The 13,497-nt window shown below is 42.5% G+C and overlaps 1 protein-coding gene across 2 annotated transcripts in view; it reads left to right on the top strand.

Moving 5' to 3' along the window:
• Positions 1 to 13,497, top strand: part of MAP4K5 (mitogen-activated protein kinase kinase kinase kinase 5) — a 71,626-nt gene that overhangs the window by 30,702 nt on the left and 27,427 nt on the right. For both annotated transcript variants that reach the window (XM_065683261.1, XM_065683260.1), the window contains exons 4-8: positions 7,526 to 7,616; positions 8,766 to 8,830; positions 10,263 to 10,318; positions 11,580 to 11,627; positions 11,723 to 11,765. In XM_065683261.1, the coding sequence (XP_065539333.1) occupies positions 7,526 to 7,616; positions 8,766 to 8,830; positions 10,263 to 10,318; positions 11,580 to 11,627; positions 11,723 to 11,765 (303 nt within the window). The remainder of the gene's footprint in view (positions 1 to 7,525; positions 7,617 to 8,765; positions 8,831 to 10,262; positions 10,319 to 11,579; positions 11,628 to 11,722; positions 11,766 to 13,497) is intronic.

The raw sequence follows: 13,497 nt of genomic DNA, 5'->3' as shown, positions 1-13,497 counted from the left end.
ACGAAATATCTACTAATGTCCATTTTAAATACTACTGTAATGATAAACAGTGACAGTAATCTGTCATGCTCTGTACCTTTCGCAAGGTTGCAGAAGAATCCAGTAGCAGGTTTTCATCTGGTCCATTGTCTGCATTTCCCATATGAGATCCCTGTAAAGGCCAGAAGTAGCCTGTTACCTCTTTCAGGTTGGATCTTAAACTGGAGGTTGAACTGTTTGAGGTGTTTTATACAAAGGCACATGGTCATCCAAAGGTCTGTAGTATTGTGTTCAGTACATTCAAAGCCAGGTCTGGTTCGTTACGCTTGTTTTGTACCTCTTGATTTAGATGCGGAGGTTTGTGTTCCACATAGGAGCACAGCTGCAGGGCTTAGGCAGGCTGCGATGGGCGTCTGTCTCTTCTGGACCACAACAGCAGCACAGTGGAACTGCACTGTCAGTCCAGAGCATTTTGGGGACTGAAGAGTACTACAGCAATGCAGCCTTATTCTCTGTGTAATAAATTCCCTAGATATGATATGTGCTATGGAGAAGAATAAGCCTGTGGCTTATTTAAACTAAGTCTGCAGGGGTTGAATTGTTGTTGGCAGCACCTGGGGTTGAAGATATATGAAAATAACTTCTTAGTACTGCTTATATCTGTGGTGCCTTATAGCGTGTAACCTGGTTGGGCTTGGGATTGTGGCCCTTGTATGTGACAGTTTAAATAGACACAGGCTTTATGCACTAAGCATAAAGTGGCTATCAGAAGCCCTCACTTCTCATTCCTGTGCTCCTTTTCTGGCTGTCGCCTCCTGCGGCATCAGTCTGGCATCACCACAACCCCAGGGGACACCAACACTGTTTTCTTGGGAGAGGTGGCTCGTAACACTGCTGCTGCATCTGTCTAGGAGTTAGCCCGGGCTGAACGCCTAAGCTTCCAAGTGTGCCAGAGCTATTAGAGCCTGGGCATCCCCTGCTTGTGCCGTGCCATGTCCTGAGTGGTACTGCCACCGACTCGCACAGCTGCTCAGCCTGCCTTTGGAGCGTACACAAAGCAAAACAGAGACAGCATGGTCTTCTAATGTAGAGTGCCCAGCATTTTAATTACATTAGCTTCTTGAGATCTGGTCTTGTGTGCTACTTAATGTGGACTGTGTCGCAATCCATAGTGTTTTTATATCAGGGGAGAGATAATCAGTACCATTGGTGGTTAGCAGTTGGCAGCTAAATGCCTGGCAGTAAAATTTGCTCGTGGAAACATAATTGTTTCCAAATAGCTGTTTCCTGCTTGGAATCAAGTTTCCAAGCTTCAAGTTTGGGGAATCTGAATTCTTTCTGTCAGACTGCAGGTTTCCTTAGATCCTGAGAAAAGGGGTATGGGTAAAACAGCCTGGATGCTTGAGTGCAGTTTAAATTATTCCCTTTCTTAAAGAAGATTGTTGTTCTTGGTTTTCAAAATGGTTGGTAAAGGGCAGTGCAGGGTGGTGAAGAAAGGATTTGTGTATGTGTCAGAGCTATGGGATAGGATGCTACAATAATGGCTTGCATCCTGACAGTCATATTGTGTGTCAGGCTATCTAAATGGAGATTAGAAAGTATCTTGGGACTTAATGAGGGTAGTGGTGAAAGACCAGCAGCAAAACGCCAGCCTTAACAAAAGCCTGTATATTGGGAAAGCTGTCCCTTTATATCAGCAGAGAATGAACCCTCATGAGGTTCAGGAGAGTGGTCTGGGACGAGTGATTGAGAAGTGGTGAGCATGGGCATGTTTGAAAGTCAGCGCAGAAGAGCTGATGACCTGTGGATGTTGCTTGGCTGTGGAGTTTGTGTACTGGGATGAATAGATTCTGCCAGGTTGTCACTCCTATGGGGCTTTCTCTCCTTGTTAAGGGATTCAGGTTGTTGAAATAAAAAACATCTGAGGACAGGTCTCCACAGGGGCAATAGTTGCTTCTGCTAACTTACTGAGGTGAGCATCTCTTGGGCAGGTTTTATGGTTACAGTGTGAGCATTCAGTCTCATCAGTGATGGTGTGACCCTGCTTGTTGTCTTTCAGCATCCCATACAACAGTGGACAAAACAGAGTCCACCTGGTCTCATTGCTAAACAGTGTATCAGTTCTAAATAGCACTTGTTAACTATAGTGTTGAAAATCCCAAATCTGCAAAGTATCTACAGCCAAGCGCCTCAGAGAGGCTTGGAGGGTACGCTTTGGAGCGCAGGTCACATCTCCTGCCAGGCCACCTGACGTGTCTGTCTAGTGTGCTGGGGCCTGTGAGGACTGCGTGTTGAGGGCGCTAGCTTGGGGCAGGAGGGCTAGCAGGCTGGCTGTCACCTGGAAGCTCTGGCTTCTTAGTACGTGCTTCTGTCCCACCCTTTGGTGACACCGTGCATGTCCCCAAATGCCGTCAGTTCTCTCCTCCCAGTTGTGTGTGAGCCCTGAGTGCTGCCTGCCCGTCCCTCCCTCTGTTCCCACACAGCATCAGCCCTGTGATGCAGCACTGAAGTAATGCAGAATAAACCAATTTAAATCAGGAACTATGAATTTCTCCCCTGAGGAGCCTTTTGATAATGGAGGGATTCATAGCTGGCCTGAGAAGAGTTGTGGCAAGTAGCCCTGGGTCTTTTCTGCAGGGTGGCTGAAAGCAGTCAGTGGAGCACATGAAGTACAGCCAGGAATAAACTTGCTTAAAAAACATCAAGGTCAGGTATGCTCAGAAGACCTAACAGCACTGTGTGATAGGCTCTAGAGCCATCAAAGCCTTCCCATGCTGCAGAGTGGTATATGTGGATTCAGGATACATGTGCCTTCCATCTAGGACTTGGCAGGATATCTGTACATGCCAGTTCCACGTAGTTGAGAAATGGTGTCTACGAATAGAACAGTTCGCTACTGTTAATGGGCCATCAGTTTTCTTGATGATCTCCTATTTAAATATGGATCTGTCATGAATTCATGAGCCCTTACCTTGCTTAGCTCCTGAAATCTGGTCTGATCGCGTCATATGGTGATATGGCGGCAATTTTCAGCCGTCCTTTCCCTACCAGCTGTGCTGGAGAACAAGCAGCTGGTTGTGCCAAGCAGTGCAGCCTCCACCGACCGACCACTGGCTGTGATCAGAGGAGACTATTCCATTGTAACGCTCTGCTGTGTCCTGTGTGTCGCTGCAGAGGTAAAATTACATAATAGTAGCAAGCTGCAGTGACTCACCACACTGCTCGTGTGATTTACAGCAGCTCCCCAAACGACGTTTTTGCTCAGCATGCCACATAACCCATAATTGCAAACATGTGAATAGACAAAAAGTACATTTTTCCAATTCCATGTTGTTTAGGATCAAGCAATCTGTGATGACTAAAACAGATGAAAATCTCTTTGCAGGGATGTATTGTCACCTTTGATCTAATTCTTTTTATCTTGCTCTCTCCCTCTCAATGATGTATTTTCTACAAATTCTTTATTTTACTGTCTTTTTTTTCCATGCTATCCAAGGATATTTAATTTTTGCCCTATTCCAGTGTCTTTTGCCAAGATTAATACTCCAGCTGCCTGGAAACTCCAAATTCCTTTGTTTTGAATTCATTCTTGTCGTCTTTGAACGGCTATACATCTCTCCTGTCTCTCTGTCTGATCTTTCGGAATCATTTTCTATATATTTTAGCCAAACTTTACTCATGGATTCTTCTCTTCTTTCCATCTGTTTGCTGCTTTTCTGTCAGCTTGCGTCCTTGCCCATGGCACGGGGGTGGGACTATAAGATCTCGCAGATCCCTTCTAATCCGAACTATTCTGTGATTTAGCCAGCACCCCCCTTTCCTCTTCAGTCCTTTTTTTTCCCCCCCCTTTTTCTGTAGGTGACCCCATTTCTTGCATAGATTCTTCATTTATTAATTGCAAATCAAGAGGTCATCATTTCTGTCTTTTTCTTTTACAGGCAGGATCAGCCTAAGTCACTTCTGAAAAGTACTTGTTCAATGCTTTTTCATATTTTTCCACTTGTGGAATTTCACAGCTCCCCATTCATTCAGGCTCAGTGCTGTGGTAGGAAAAGCTTTTTGTCTATACAGGGAATGTAGATTATGGCAATTTAAGCCCACCGCTAATTGTCCTGTTGTAAAACTGGAGAATGGATTATCTCTTCTCCCCTTATGTGCATGAAGGTTGTTATCTTTTCTTCTGTCAGTCTTTTTCTAGCCCAAATCCCCATATTTCCTTAAATTTTTCCCCATTAGTCACGGCTCCTTAAACTGACAGTGCTGTTGCTCCGCTGTAGGCAGCCCAATCCATGTGCTTTTGCCGGGCAATTGTGGCTGCTGCCAGGTCTTCGCTATTAGGAGGATGCTTCTTCATTATGACTTTCAGCTGTGACAGTATTCAGCTGTTCTGAAATGCAGCTTCTGATGTATCAAAGATTCTTTGACTTGAAGATGGTGCATTATGAAGAGGGCTCGTGTGTGGCTAGCAGTGGTAGAGAAAGTACCTTCTTTGGTGTAGGGTGGGAGGCTTTTGCCTTTGAACTTGCTTAGATTTGACTTTCTTGAAAAACCTCTGTAGCTTTAAAGTGCTCCACTTATCTGTGAGCATTCAGTGATTTCCCTTAGGAAGTTTGTCAGAAAAATGGGAGGAATGAATCAGTCTGATTTAAACTCAAAAATCCTTTGTTCAGAATGATCTTTTCTAGGTGAAGGAATTCAAACAAAGTTGTAGCTGACAGGTAACCCCGAAAGCAAGCACAGTGTGAAATCTGTGCTAAATTTACGGAAATTCTGTTGCCTTTTCTTCAGTAATAAAAATACTACTTACGTTTACAAAAAGCCTCTTGACATTTGAAACTCTTCTACTAATGTTTTCCTGCCCCGGTGAAGTGTTTCTCCATGCAATTCAACTTCAAGAAGCCCTTGAGGATTTACTGAAATAAGTCAGGGATGTTTTCATACAAGTGTATTCCCTTCTACTTTTGTATTTCACAGTTCTTTTGTTATGTCAAAGTCTGCTAATCACAGAATCACAGAATCCCAAGGGTTGGAAGGGACCTAAAAAGATCATCTAGTCCAACCCCCCTGCAAGAGCAGGGTAACCTACAGTACATCACACAGGAACTTGTCCAGGCGGGCCTTGAATATCTCCAGTGTAGGAGACTCCACAACCCCCCTGGGCAACCTGTTCCAGTGCTCTGTCACTCTTACAGTAAAGAAGTTCTTCCTGATGTTAACGTGGAACTTCCTATGCTCCAGTTTACACCCATTGCCCCTTGTCCTATCACTGGATATCACTGAAAAAAGCCTAGCTCCATCATCCTGACACCTACCCTTCACATATTTGTAAACATTGATGAGGTCACCCCTCAGTCTCCTCTTCTCCAAGCTAAAGAGACCCAGCTCCCTCAGCCTCTCCTCATAAGGGAGATGTTCCACTCCCTTAATCATCTTTGTGGCTCTGCGCTGGACTCCTTCAAGCAATTCCCTGTCCTTCTTGAACAGAGGGGCCCAGAACTGGACGCAATATTCCAGATGCGGCCTCACCAAGGCTGAGTAGAGGGGGAGGAGAACCTCTCTTGACCTACTAACCACTCCCTTTCTAATGCACCCTAAGATGCCATTTGCCTTCTTGGCCACAAGAGCACATTGCTGGCTCATGGTCATCCTCCTATCCACTAGGAATCACTGAGACATAAAGGTTGTGGTCACGTGGAAATTGTTACACCAAACGGTGCTGCTTTTGCTCTATCTGTGAGCATCCGCTATGTACCCATGTATGTATGGAGAGCTGGGGTATCCAAGGGGGGTGTAAATGCCATGGGACCATACATAGTCCTGGTTGCTGTGGATCCAGCAGGTGCCAGCGACTCCCTTGCTTAGGGAAGTTGCTTCAAAGCACAGCAAATAAAGCCATCTATTTTTAAAGAGGTTATTTAAAATATTAGTTATGCTGTTTCTTGTCAAATAAATACATGAAGAATCCAAAGAGAATTTACAGCAGTGCTTGAGACCTCTTGGACTTGCCAAATTATGTAAAGGGAGGGGAGCAGTACAAAGCAGCGTGTGTTTTCTGGGTGCGCATCCCCGACTTTGCTAGGAGATAATTCTGTATTTAAACTTTAAACAAAAGTAAACATACAAAGGGGTTTTTTTCTTGAGAGAACATGGTAGCTATAACGTTGTCTGCAGCAGAATTTTATCTAAAACCTTTATGTAAATTATATTCTTTCATGTCTTGCAAGCTGTTACAGTTTTGTTCATGCCAGAAGAAGAGTAAAGGTAATAAAATATATACCTATGTATTCTCTATGTGTGTGTGATCACAAAGGAGGCACACATCTAGAATGGCCTCATAGGCTGATTTTTGTGATGTTGCTTTTCAGAGGGAGGCTGTGGCAGTGTTGTTTGATATGTCACTGCTGGTGTTTGGGCTGACCCTCTATAGCCAGCGGATCCGTGCCTCTGTAGGAGCCCATCACCAGCTCCTGGGTATAAGCCTGCCCTGGGCTTCAGGGAGGTAGAGCTGCAGTGTTTGAGCTCTGGATTTTGGGGAGAACATCCTCTGTTTGGAAATTCTCTCGATGGGATTTAATAAAAGTATACCAGTGGTTTCCTCGCACTCAGATATTTCAGTGTGCTTCATTGTCTTTATAAATGTATTTATTTTATTTAAATTTATGATAGCTTTTATCCTTTCAAATTAAAGTGGCAGAAATATGCCAGGCTATTGCTCTGGTCTTAATGTATTTTTCAGTAGAATGCTTTAATGCTCTTCCCTTCCCCCCCCACCCTCTTTTTTTTTCCTCCTTTTTTTTTTCTTTTTTTTTCCTCCTTTTTTTTTTTCTTTTTTTTTTTTTTTTCCTTGGCAGAGGATATTTAGGATGTGCAAATGTGCTTGCGTAGCTGTCCTCATCCAGAAAAACACTCATGACAAGGCAGTGCGTGTCGAGAACTCTGAGCTTCTCTTCTGAGTCAGTGGTGGCTGGGTGGGCGTGCAGGCCATATGCTCTATCAGAGTCATTTTGAAATGAAATACTCCTCATAAAGAGCCTGTGGTATGTGATCTCTTCTGGTTTCAGGCAGGGGACACTGGAATCAGCTTGCAGCAATCTTTCCTTCTGTTGCTGGGACCCTTGTTCTGTGAGCACTGTGTCCCGGTACAGCTAGACCAGCTCCAGCTGGGCTAGGCGATGGCTGCGCAGGGGCTGCTCTAAGTTTTCTCACATGCTCCTGTCCCTCTGTGGGATCCCTTTGCTGCTTTTTCAGAGCGTGCTGAGCTGTCTTAACTGATGGATCACATTCAGGCCACCAGGGCAGCCCTTCTGTTGGTCTTCAAGAAATATTTGTGCCTTGTGCAAAGGATGTAATAAGGAATGCAGACTGAAAGGATCGTGTGTGTAGATAACCATTGCAAGACAGGCTGGCATGCTAGAAAGCCCTCATGAAGGGCTTAGCAATTATCCAGACCCTTGGCTTGTTTTTATGAGTTATATGCATACCTTCAGATCTCTTTGAATGTTAGTTGCATGCAATGTAACTGTGGTTGCTGCTTCCTGTTCTCCAGGAGATGACTTCTCATTGATACAGCAAGAAATATATATGGTTAAAGAGTGCAAACATTGCAACATAGTCGCATATTTTGGGAGCTATCTCAGGTAAATCTCACTTTTTATACCTGCATTTCTGCTGGTTCTTTCGTTAAACAATGCAGTGTCTGGTTTAGTGCTCACATCCTCTCTCAGTGTTCTTTTCAAGGTTGAATTTCCTTCAGTTTCCAGTTGGCTTAAAAAAAAATAAACTGACTAATACTTTGTTTTCTCTGCTGGCCAAAAGGGTGGAATATTTTTATCACTAGGAACAGAAAAAACCTTTTCCCCTAGAGACTCTTGCAACATATCCAGTCCCACTCACTTGTGGGGCAGATTTTAAACGTTTATCGGCTCTAATATGAAAGTAGCTCACCATTTATCTAGAGCAGACTTGCTTTTAGATATTTTATTTAGTGGTAGTCTTGTGTGCTGTGGAAGTACAGCCAGTGAGTTGTAAGAGCAAAACACTGTATCTGAGCCACTGGTAATAACATTTTTCAAAGCTCTGGTGTAGCAGATGCGATGTACTGAGCAGAGAAACAAGGCGATGCCAGCTGGCTGCATCTTCAAGTGCACACATTAAATGTTATACAGAAAGTTGGGGAATATTTTTCCATTTCTGTTGAACTCTGCCGTTTATCAATTGGCTCTGTGGGAGTACGTATCACCACCTTGCCTGCTTGGTCTTCGACAAGGCTTCATCTTTAGAATTCTTGGAGGGACTGCATTTTTTAAATGATCTGTGCAGCCCTAATGGACTTCAGCTCACACAACATGGCTAAATTTCTAAGTCCCCAGTACCCATTTTGGAAGCCATGAAGAGGGTTTTTTAGATACAGTAAGGTGATTTCAATATAAGATTGAAACTGTGAGTTTAGCATGTTCTCTAATGTAATACTGCTGATAGCAGAGAAACCTCAGGTGTTTCTTCTGCGTGTTCTTTATTGCAGTTAGGAGGTCAGAGTTAAAGCAGCACCTTTTAGGTCTGATAATGTTTAAAGGGTTCTCAGTGACTTTGGCATAAAATTTTCATTTTGATGAGAATTTATATAGACGTTATTAATAACATGTGAAATGTGTAACTGCATCAGAATGTGTGTTTTTAACAAGAGTGATCAAGACCGATAGAAAAGAATGTAAATAATCATTATTAACTCTGTTCTATATACAGATGAATCAGCTTCTGATGCCTGTGTTTTAACTTTCTTTTGATAGCCGTGAGAAGCTGTGGATATGCATGGAATACTGCGGTGGGGGATCCCTGCAAGATATTTATCATGGTACTCTGAAACTTACTTCAACATTTGTTTGGAAGCTTTCTGCAAAAAAGAAAAATGAATAATAAGCAAACTGGCAGGGAACGTTTGATCCTGGCCAGGCACTGCACATGTTTTTTAGGGCACAAACAGTGTTTTTTAGCTACAGTCAACAGATTTTGTTGAGAGCACTTTTCATAGAATCATAGAATACCAGGTTGGAAGGGACCTCAGGGGTCATCTGGTCCAACCTTTCTAGGCAACCTACACTAGGTGGCTCAGCACCCTGTCCAGCTGAATCTTAACAGTGTCCAGCGTTGGGGAATCCACCCCTTCCCTGGGGGGATTATTCCAATGGCTGATTTTTCTCATTGTGAATAATTTTCCTCTACTGTCCAACTTTTCAAATATGATGACCACCATTTTTGACTAATACCCTGTCATTCTAGGACAGGACATACTTTATTTTTTAATCCTCACGTTGTTTTTCTCCACAATGCTTAGGGGACTACCCAAAGAGCTTGAGTTATTCCAGTGGGAAGGTCTTCACTAACTGCAGTTACTGTACACTGAGAGCTCACTTGTATCTTTGCTTCTCTCAGCCCATGTTTCTGAATGCTATGGGCAGAAGCAGGTTATCCGCTTTCTGAAGGGGTGGAAAAAACACCTCTAAATAAGTTAAAAACCACAAATTGTGCTAATTGGATATGGAGACTGTGCGTGCTGCAGGGAAGCCGTTTTCACTGGGAAATGTCAGAATTTGATCTTTAAAGGGTAAAAATTACTCTTATTCCTGTTCCTGTGCAATACCGTACCACCCTCTTCTTAATATTTTCCCCTCTGAGGCTTCATCTGGAGTTGTTGATTCTGTAGAAGGATTTATTGGATTTGTTGGAAAAGCAGTCTGGGGGCTTGCTCTGCCTTTAGATGATAATATGGAGCTTTTTAATACAAGAACTCTCTCTGCTTTATTTTTCAGCTTGTTAGTGCAAATAGCTTTAGAACAATTCAAAGTCACACAGGCCCCTAGTACAGAATATTGACATTTCTAATCTTAAAACACTAGCAGAAATAATTTCTTTTGTTATTTGCGTTCCTCAGAATATGGGCTATTACAGTACTATGCAGCCACTTGTAAAATGGTAATGAGGTTTCTGTGATAACTTTTCTTATGGCTGTGGGTATTGTCTTCTGTTTCTGTGCTGTTTTGTTTGGGGTTTGTTTGTTTGGGTTGGTTTGTTTGTGTTTTTTTGGTAGTTTGGGGTTGGGTTTTCTTTTCAGAAAGCCTTTCTGTAACACAGGCAAACAAAACCTCTTTTGAGCTCAGTGTAAAAAACTGTTCATGCAAATGCAGTGTTTCACTTCTGCATGGCGATTCCGCTGCTTGGCTGCTTCACAATGTTATTTATGCATTGCATATTGGAGACTCACGCAGTTTTTTTAACTTTGTTTTCAGTCACAGGACCTCTGTCAGAGCTACAAATTGCGTATGTATGCAGAGAAACCTTACAGGTACTGTACTTCTGCAGGTATATCATAAAGTTGTTTGTTCCATGTATAAAACGTACGTAAAGAACATGGTTTCAGAAGGTGCTGCAGTACCATCACTTGCATTTGTAAGCATTTGGAATCTGGGAAACCAATCACTCAGGGTTAATCTGTTAGTTTTCATATCGTAAATAGAAATTAGCAAGAAAATCCAGTAATGAAGTACAAATATTTGCTTAAAATCATTGTCTGAGAAGTGCTGCTTCTGCTCTGTAATTTGCAAAGGGGCTTACAGAAGAGTAAATGTCTCTGTGGATCCTGCTGCAGGGCCAAAATACTGAATCTCAGTCCTACTGTGGTTTCTTGAGTGAGCCTGTTGGCTTCAGGGAACAGTGGAGAACAGATCTGCACAGGGTTGTGATCACAGCGTTGTGTGGGCTGTTTTCATCCATTCTTTTAATGCAGTGATTCGGCGCAGCAGTTGTTAGGACAAATTTTTGAATCTCATTGCAGAAAACAGCTAATGCCAAGTAAGCAAGGGTAAGTGGCTGAGTAATGGAGGGGAAAGAAAGGAGGATGAGGGAAAGGCATCTTTTAATCTGCCCGTTTGATTTGTGGCAATAAATTCTAATAATTTGTAGAGGCAAAATACTGTAACCAGATGACTACAACTCTCTTTCATACTCTAGCTGCTAATGATTGTAGAACTACAAGATAAGACAATGCAGGCAGATGGTTTCTTAAAGGAACTTTTCTTTTCCTGCTCTGTGTATCCCCAAATAATTATGTGAGAGAATCACAGGGATGCACACCTTTCCCTGCAGGGGTAGTTGAACTGGTCACTGCCAGAGGCAGGGGTGTAGGTCCATGAACTAATCTGCTTGGCAGTTCTGTTCCTGATCTCTTCTTACTGCAGGAACTTGTATTGCTGGAAGGGCAGCTTAAAACCTGAACACCTGCTTGTTGAAACCTTCAGGATGTCAAAAATATAGTTAACTTTAGTAAAGGGAAAAGGTGATATAATTGCAGGATTGTTTTGAAAATACACACATATATGTGTATATATGTAAAATGTTATATCATGGCTGGTTTCAACAAGTCTTCACAAAAATTGGCTGGAGCTGAAGGAGATGAGGAACAGAATCCAGCAGACCTCTTATGCAAATTTCAAATTTCTCCGCTTTAAAATAAAATATATTGAGTAATTTAAATGTATTGAATGGGACTGGCTCTGTAGTGTGTTAACAGATGGCGATCTGACATGATGCGTCTCTTTTATTTCCAGGGTCTTGCTTATTTGCATGTGAAGGGCAAAATGCACAGAGATATAAAGGTAACCTGGAACTTTGAGAAACTTACCTAAAACTTCCTAGTGCAGAAAAATATTCCTGATAAAAAAATGTTAATTTTCTGTTTATTGTGTTTTAGGGTGCAAATATTCTCCTAACAGACCATGGAGATGTCAAGTTGGGTAAGTTGCCTGAATGTCATAAGACAGTACCATCTGGGATACTTTAATTTAGCAAGTTGTCTTTCATCATTCCATTAAGACAAAAAAATGACCAGAATGTAGAGACTATGCCACCCAAGAATATTGAGGATTTTTAGGCTTTGTTTTATGTTGAACAGCAAAATGCACACTAAAGATTAAGCTTGCTACAAATGATAAAGCATAATACAGCAGATCTCCTGTACTGTTGCAGTGAATTTTATTCGATACTGTTCTCAGTGTCATGAACCTTCTGGTGTTACACTGTAGGATGTTCTTGCTCTTATTTAGGGCAATAGTTGACAATAGGAAGTGTCCATGGGCTTGTGTACGTATAACATGAGAAGTTTTGCATTTTATCAAGAAGTTACAGATAATTTATTTTTTCAACCATCAAGCCTTGAAGCCTCCCAGGTTTCCCTGGAATTTGCCAGGTTGCGGTTACCTGGTTATCCACATTTGTTCCTCACTAGAATGACAGTTCTCCCTCAGAGTCTCCAAGATTCCACTGTGTGAGACGATGTCTCCTGAGCTTGACAACCTTTGGGAAAGTGTGGGGTCTAATCCTGGCTGTGCCTTCGCCCAGTGTATGACAATGGACATTTGCACGCAGGTGAAGAGGAAACTCTTCTCCTTTGCAAGCACTCTGAAGTCTATGTATGAAAACTCAGAACAGATCTGTATTACTGGCTTCCTCCAGTGATACTCTGCAGTTAGTTGAGTACAAACAGCCTGAATCTCACAGAATTGTAGAATGGTTTGGGTTGGGAGATCATCCAGTTCCAGCCCTGCTCCCACAGGCAGGGACACCTTCCACTAGATGAGGCTGCTCAAAGCCCCTTCCAACCTGGCCTTGAATACTGCCAGGGATAGGGCAGCCACAAATTCAACCTGAGTGCACTGCCTTCAAAACCCATCTGCTTGTGTGATGGCTCACTTCACAGAAGTCTGCATGTAGTTAGGGCTCTGCAGGAAGTAGGAAGCAGACATCGTGGGGGAAGGAGTGGGATACTCATCATCTCACTGTGTCCAGCACTGGAATCAGAACAGTTGTGCATTAGCTGCATCACTGCTTTTCAGAAAAGCTGTGTGGTTCAACACATTTACTCCCCTGTGGTGAGCCAGGAATGCAGTGCTAGGAAAGTATGGCTTTTGAAAGAAGGGGTTGGGGGGGGAACCAAGAAAACCCCAAGTAGTAAAAAAAGTAAAACCTTGAAATGGATAAGAAATTCCACTAACTTGGGTTATGCACTGATACCTTCCTTTTGCCTGCTAAGCTAGTTAGGTTTGCCCAGAATTATCTTCCAGCTATTATACTACAAATGCAATCAAAACAAAAAGGACTTAAATGATTTTTGGCTCTGCAAGACCACCTGATTATCTGCAGTTCTGAGAGCAAGGGATTATTGTCCCCTAGACATGTCTCCAGAAATGAGAACAGATGTCCCCCTGCTGTTCCATAAGTACACAGAAATAGTACCATTTCCAAAGCATAATGCTATTTTTCCTCTTGAATATTAAATTGAATTGTCCACTAAATTTTGTGAGGTTGCTTCGTTTCTGTATTGTGAGATGGAAAAATATCTAGGAGCAGAACAGGATCACGAGTGAGCTGTATGTGGAAACCAAACTTGTCAATTTAAAGCCATGTCAGTGAAAAAATTAGCTGATCTCATTGTTAATCTTTAACTATTGAAGCTTAGAGAATTTTTGA

This window comes from Lathamus discolor, chromosome 6 (assembly GCF_037157495.1).
Source record: "Lathamus discolor isolate bLatDis1 chromosome 6, bLatDis1.hap1, whole genome shotgun sequence".
NCBI classification, from domain to species: Eukaryota; Metazoa; Chordata; class Aves; order Psittaciformes; family Psittacidae; genus Lathamus; species Lathamus discolor.
This window is presented reverse-complemented; position numbering and strand designations above follow the sequence as displayed.